Raw genomic sequence first — 7321 nt, forward strand, 5'->3', positions numbered from 1 at the left:
TGGTGGGGGGGTTCCGCGTTGCGGCTCCCCCCGGGGAGTCTATGGGGCCTGGGGCACCCATCTCACTGTATCCTCTCCTGTCCCCCTGCCCAGGGATGGGGACTCCTCTGAGATCATGCAGCTGGATTTTGAGATGGAGAACTTCACCAGCCAGTCGGTGACACGCCGCATCATGTGGCACATCGACTACCGGGGCCGCAACCCCCCTCCCGACCTGGAGAAGGTGGTGACGGAGCTGACGGTCATCCAGAGGGACATCAGGGCCATCGTGCCCCTGGCCATGGTGAGCGGGTCCCTGTCCTCTGCTGAGCTTATCTGCTTTGATACTGGGGATGGGTTGGGTCCCCCTGAGGGATCTCCCGCCAGCCCATCTGCCCCGTAGCACCTATACATCTATACATCCCACCCCACCTCCCACCCACAGGTCCTTCTCTGCCCCAGGGCTGGAGCAGGAGAGGGGCCAGCCAGGATGTGAGGCTGCCCTCTAACGTGACAGTCCCCTTTGCACCCCAGGACACAGAAATCATCAACACGGCCATCCTGACAGGGCGGACGGTGGCCATCCCTGTGAAGGTCATCGCCATTGAGCTGAGCGGTGTCATCGTGGACGTTTCTGCTATGGTTGAGTGCAAGTCCAACAATGAAGACATCATCAAGGTGGGTGTGCGTTGGGGGGTCCTGTGACCCTAGTGAGGGGCTGAGCCTCTTCCAAGGGTGCTGACCCCAATAGTGGTGCGAACTGAGACTAGTGGCTGAGCTGACGTGCCACACAACCCCACACCATCCAAAGCATCATCCTCTCAGGGGCTTCAGTCCATGTGTGCCTCTCCCTGGGATCTGTTGGGAGAAGGATAAGGCACTTTGTCACTGTCCCTGGAGAGGCTGTGGGATGCTCCGGCACTGTGCAGGCTGGCACCAGGCAGCAGCAATAACTATGGGTTATCAGAGCACTTAGTGCTGATAAGGTGAAATATTGCCACCTCGCAATGTAAGCTGCAGGTTTCCATCAGTGGCTTCCCGTGCCTCCGGGTGACATTTATCTCCTGTTTGGACTGGATGCCAGGCTGAGCTCAGGCTGCCCCAGCGAGGGATGTGGGAACGAGCTGAGCAGTTGGGGAGGATGGAGGGAAAAGGGGGGCTGAGGGAGAGGAGCAGGATGGGCTGCATGGGAGAGATGCTGATCAGGTGAATGCAGAAGGTCGCTGTTGCAGCAGCAGCGCTTGCCCGTACATCCACCCAGCCATGGGGGCAGCAGATGGTCCTCAAATCCAGCCATGATTTTTCCATCACCAGACCCATCCATCCATATGCATTTTTCTCCCACTATGTATCCATCTCTCCACCTGCCTATATTACTCTATCACCATTTCCACCCATCCGTCCACCCCTAGACATCATTACCTTCTCCCAGACACCCCCTGTCCCTCTCCTTGCTTGCACCCAGCCAGCCCACCCTCTCCGTGTCCTTGCTGCATTGGGCAGAGGCAGGGAGCCATGCTTGGGGTCTGGGCTCTCCCATGTCCCCCAGCCTGGGGTTCATAGCCCCTTCTCCCCTGTTTGCCAGCAGCCACCGGCTGCTTTCCCGGCCAAGCCGGGGGTGATGAGCAGAACCCCAGCTCCATTGGGACTTTCTCTTCCTGTTGGTCCCTGGGTGGGTGACAGCCAGTGTCACAAAGTGTTTACCCAAGTTCTTGACTGAAGCTCCAATCTGTGCGATTTACAGCACTGGTTCTAATTTATGGAGCCCGGTCCTCTGCAATGTGATAAAACACTGGAGCAATAATACACTTCAGGATGGACTCCAAGACACTTAAACTGTTTAATGTGCTGCCTTTCTACCCATAAATCTATTTACACACTGTCCCCAGACCTGGGGGGGAGCAGACACATGCACACGAGCAGGGATGAATAATGCATGGAGCAGCCCTCCGGCCCCGGCTCACCTCCCGCTCACTGCTCGGAGCCCCATGCAATTGCTTGCTGACTTATTCTGTGTTTGTGCTGGAGCTTCGCTTCCGAGGGAGCTCTCAGTTACCTGCTGAGATTGGGGAGTATGATTGTGGTGTCAGGGCTATAAACCTGTTACATAAATCAAAGCTTACATAGTGGGACGTGCTATCTGTTACTGTAAATAATTCAGCATGAATGAGGGCTGGGGAGATGCTTCTCCCCACGCTGCCTGTGGCTTGGTGGTGGTTGCTCTCGTGTGTAAGGTGGAGGCAACATGTTCTGGATGTGGTGTAGACACGGCTGTGAAGTTGTCAGGGCCACTCACAAAGGATGGTGGGTGAGCACGGGTGGGAGTTGTGATCCTCATCCCCTTCTGTGGTGACACAGGGTGACCGCCCATGCTCAGCCGAGAGAGGAGGACCTCGTCACTTGAGGTAGTGTAGGAATAATCCCCCTTACCTGCCCATGTGGTGGCCTTGCGGGCTGTGTATGTGTTGAGGGACACACAAGGCCACCTCTTGAACCTTTCTCGGGAGCCCATAATCCACATCTGCTTGAGGATGCACTGGGAGCAAGCCAGCTCAGTGGGACTGAGCCCCAGTGATGCCAGTCACCCACAGACACCACTAGGACCCCCTAGGTGCCACCAGCCATGGTGGCTCTTCCCACTCCTGAGGGCCTTGGAGAAGATATGTCTGCTCCATCGCGTGCTTGAGGCTGTGCCAAGGGGGAAGCTCCTGGCCACAGAAGCAGAGCCAGCAGTGCTTTGGCTCGGAGCCCAGGCAGACCTCAGCCTCTCGCTTCCCGATGCCTTGCTGCAGATCCGGGAAGTTTCTCTGAACAAGCACACACTTCATTTAGAACCTCATCTGCAGTCACTCCATCATCAGGACAGGCCTGATGGGCTGCGATATTTTGTTGTCATAGTTTTAACACACACACACACACACACACACACACACACACCCTTCCCCAATTGCAAAGCAAACGGTCCCCAGAAGATGCAGGGGGAGGATTTACTAGCTAAGGTAATGCAAGCAGCATCCCACTGTATATATTGTGATAAATGGCACAATATCCAGAGCACTCCTTTGCCAGAGGATTCACCCAGGAGCTCATATTTATTCAGACACTGCCCTGACAGAGATGAGATTGTCTTTTCAGACATGCTGAGCTGGTATCTGATAGGAAGACAAGGAACAAACCCTCCTGCATTGCACTTCCCTCCTGTGCCTGGGGAGCAGGAACTTCCCAAGGCATTCAGGTCCTCCACTAGCCCTGGGGACCTCAGGCACCTTGCAGGGGGCTCCTGCAGCCAACACATGGAGCCCTTGTAGAAGTCAAGCCCTGATTGTGGGCTTGGAAATGCAAAGCTCCTGCAGCTGAATGACCACAGGTGCCCAAAGATAAGGTGGGGAGAGTGACAGTGATGCTATCACCTCCGCTGTCAGCTACCACGCAGCACAGGCTCAAACCCTTATCAGCCATCAGAGAATCCACGTGGGAGAGCAGCTTGTTGGAAATAAGCCCTTCTGTGCTGTTGTGAGATCCTTGCTGCATCTCAGAGTGACTGCGCTGCAAGTGGGTTTTGTTCTTCCCCAGCAGCAAACGACTCAGATGCAATTCCTGATGGTGTAGGAGGGGAGAAGGGGGCCAGGGTTGGGCCATGGGGCCACTGCAGATGGGAGTTCGGAGTCCCCTTGGCCTGGTTGTCTTCTGCCTTGCTGGGAAGGAGCTGTTGACTCTGATGGCCTAAGCTGAAATGCAGGTGATGCTGCATTGGCATCATCTCAGCAGGTCGGGTCGGTCAGTAACAAGTGGTCCCCTGCAGGGTGTATTTGTCTTATAGCAAATTTAGCAATGGCATTTGCATAAATGGGAATTAAAAGAGAACGAGAAGATGAAGGTGAGGATTCAGATGGGCTGCAGGAAGCTCCCTGTGGGGTTAGCAGGAGGGACAGGGACAAGGCACCGGAGGCTACCTGCTCACTGGCAAGCAGTGGGTCTGTGCTTGCTGCCTGTGCCTTCTGGGCATGACTGGAGGAGATTTTGGGGCAGATGTCCAGGATGAGCAATGCATAACCTCTGTGAAGCACCCATGGGTGCCTCTAGCTAGGGTGCAGAATAAGGGTACAATTCACTGCGGAGGCCAAATTGAAACTGAGGCACCAAATGAAGGTGTCTGGTTGAGGTGGGACTAGGCAAGGGTGTCAAGAGGACCTGGGCTGGGGGAAGTTTGCATTATGGACATGGGGTGTGTGGGTCCATGCTTCTGATCAGGGATCTCTGGGAGGAGAGAGCATCTTTGCTCCTGGGGCTACCTTTAACTGGTGGTGAAACTCTTCTCCTCTGGGAAGTGCTAGGATCTCTGGTGTGTCTGCAGGGCTGTTGTAACCCTCCATCCATTCTCCCCCAGGTCTCCAGCAGCTGTGACTATGTCTTTGTCAGCGGGAAGGAGTCGCAGGGCTCCATGAACGCCCGGGTCACCTTCACCTACGAGCACCTCTCTGCCCCACTGGAGATGACAGTGTGGGTGCCCAAGCTGCCGCTGCACATCGAGCTCTCAGACGCCCGCTTGAGCCAAGTGAAAGGCTGGAGGGTGCCCATCCTGCCGGACAGGAGGTGGGTGCTGTGCTTGGGGGTCTGTCCAGCCTGAAGAAGGCAAGGTGAAGGTGGTGGTAGTGGTTTAATTGCCTTGTTTAGCTATTTAATGAGGGGTTTTTGAAGATGATGGAGCCAGAGTCATCTCAGGGGCCCTCTGAGATGGTGAGAGATTGTGGATACAGGTTGCATGTTTGGATGGATGGAGAAAAATTTCACAATGAGGTTGGTCAAATGCTGGAGCTGGTGGGGAACACCCATCCTTGGCAATGGTCAAAACCTCCCTGGGGGAGGCCAGGAGCAGCCAAGCTCCAAAGTTAGCCCTGCTTTGAGGTCTGGAGACCTCCAGTTGTCCATCCTAACCTGAGATCATAGAATCATAGAATGGTTTGGGTTGGAAAGGACCTTAAGATCATCTAGTTCCAACTCCCTGCCATGGGCAGGGACACCTCACGCTAGACCGTGTCACCCAAGGCTCTGTCCAACCTGGCCTTGAACACTACCAGGGATGGAGCATTCACAACTTCCTTGGGCAACCCATTCCAGTGCCTCATCACCCTCACTGTAAAGAACTTCTTCCTTAGATCTAACCTGAACTTCCCCTGTTTAAGTTTGAGCCCACCACCCCTTGTCCTATCACTCCAGTCCCTGATGAAGAGTCCCTCTCCAGCATCCTTGTAGCCCCCTTCAGACAGTGGAAGCTGCTTTGAGGTCTCCAAGCAGCTTCTCTTCTCCAGGCTGAACAGCCCCAACTCTCTCAGTCTGTCTTCATGGAGGAGATGCCCTAGCCCCCTGATCATCCTTGTGACCTCCAAATGAGATGTCTGGTCCTCTCAGCTGGTTAGGGGACAGAGATGCTGGTGATCCTGTTACCATGTGCTGCTAAAGCCCTCAAAGATCTTATGGGCAACAGGCATCTTTTGGTGACCTGGTGTTTGTCCCTGCCTGGCCACCCCTCTCCCTTCCTGTGGGGGCAATGAGGAGCTCCATAGCACTGCCCCATCCTGCAGGTTGGTGCGGGACAGCGAACACGAGGAGGATGAAGAGGAGCGGAAGCAGAGTCGGGGCTGTGCCCTGCAGTACCAGCACACCACGCTGCAGGTCTTCACCCAGTTCCACACCACGGCGGCGGAGGGCACGGAGCAAGTGGTCACCATGCTGGGGCCCGACTGGCTGGTGGAGGTCACAGACCTGGTCAGCGACTTCATGCGTGTGGATGACCCGCGGGTGGCCCACATGGTGGACAGCTTCACGCTGGCCGGGAGGGAGCCGGGCACCACGCTCTTCAAGGTACCCCATCTCCCCACCCCCATCTCCCCACCCCTGCCAGCTGGGCTGCGGGTGGCAGGAGCTGATGGACACCCTGGTCCCCTGCAGGTTGTGTCCCCACTCGTGGAAGCGGTGCTGGGTGAGACGCTGGTGACGGTGGCGGAGGAGAAGGTGAGCATCACAGACCTGAAGGCCCAGGTGGTCTCCAGCCTCTCGCTGTCCCTCCACCCCAGCCCTGGCAATAGCCACACCATCATTGCCCGGACATCCGTGCAGCAGACCCTCAGCTTCTTCAAGCAGGTGAGGCCAGGGGGGTGCATTTGGGCCTGGTGGGGAACTTGGGGTTGGGTGAGGGCTCCATCTGTAAACCTCCCTTCCCAAATCCTGCTCATGGTCATCCCAGACCCTCAGAACACCCCAGAAACCTTCACACAAACTTATGAACCAACCCTGCCCCAGGGACAGGACACAGCCATGGGGACAAAGGGGTCTGGAACAAATCCTGTGCAGTTCCCAGCCCAGCTTTGGTAGCCAGATCTGTCACCTCTGGGGATGGGATTTGGGGTGAGCCTGGGCAAGCATGGAGGACATTGAGGGAAGAACAGGCAAAAGGATAAAACCAGGTGATGTTTTGGAAGGAATAAGATGGGTGATGGAGGGATAAAGGGTGAATTGGATGGAGAGAAGGATGAAAAGGAGGAGAGATGGATGGAGGGATGGACAAACGGGTGCAGGTGGGACTGGCATCCTGCTGGGCAACCGGTGCCTGTGTTGGTCCCGCAGGAAGCGCTCCTGAGCCTGTGGATTTCCTACAGCGACGGCACCACGGCCCCCCTGTCCCTCTACGACCCCAAGGACTACAACCTGGTGGTGAGCAGCCTGGATGAGAAGGTGGTCTCGGTGACCCAGGACCGGGCATTCCCTTTGGTGGTGGCACAGAGCGAGGGCGCAGGGGAGCTGCTGCGGGTTGAGCTGGTCATCTGTGAGAGCTGCCAGAAGACCAAGCGCAAGAGCGTCCTCTTCACAGCCTTGGCCAGCGTGCGGGTCCACTTTGGGTCTGAGGAGGACCCAACCTATGACTATGACCATGTCCCCAGCAAGCCGGGGCTGGTGGAGATGGGGGCAAGCACCACCCTGCGGGCAGAGGTGGAGAGGAAAGCGGAGCCAAGCGAGGACAGTAGGATGTCCAGCGCATCTCATCCCACCGAGGACTTCCCCACCATCCCCACTGGCTTTGTCCAGGTGACCAGGGGGCTGACAGACCTGGAGATAGGCATGTATGCCCTCCTGGGTGTCTTCTGCCTGGCCATCTTGGTCTTCCTCATCAACTGCATTGTCTTTGTGCTGAAATACCGGCACAAACGTATCCCGCCCGAAGGCCAGACCAACATGGACCATTCCCATCACTGGGTCTTCCTGGGCAACGGGCAGCCCTTGCGGGCTCACAATGACCTCTCCCCCCAGCCCGAAAGCCCTGGGAACCCCCTGGAAAACGTCCAGA

At 56.5% G+C, this 7321-nt stretch overlaps 1 protein-coding gene across 1 annotated transcript in view; it reads left to right on the top strand.

Moving 5' to 3' along the window:
* LOC104410390 (transmembrane protein 132E-like) overlaps positions 1–7321 on the top strand; it is a gene marked incomplete at its 5' end in the record, with an annotated part of 12929 nt that overhangs the window by 5267 nt on the left and 341 nt on the right. The window contains 6 exon segments of the mRNA XM_010020538.1: positions 94–283; positions 514–657; positions 4367–4572; positions 5562–5841; positions 5929–6120; positions 6604–7314. Coding sequence (XP_010018840.1) covers positions 94–283; positions 514–657; positions 4367–4572; positions 5562–5841; positions 5929–6120; positions 6604–7314 — 1723 coding nt within the window.

This window comes from Nestor notabilis, unplaced genomic scaffold (genome assembly GCF_000696875.1).
Source record: "Nestor notabilis isolate BGI_N333 unplaced genomic scaffold, ASM69687v1 scaffold17538, whole genome shotgun sequence".
NCBI lineage: Eukaryota > Metazoa > Chordata > Aves > Psittaciformes > Psittacidae > Nestor > Nestor notabilis.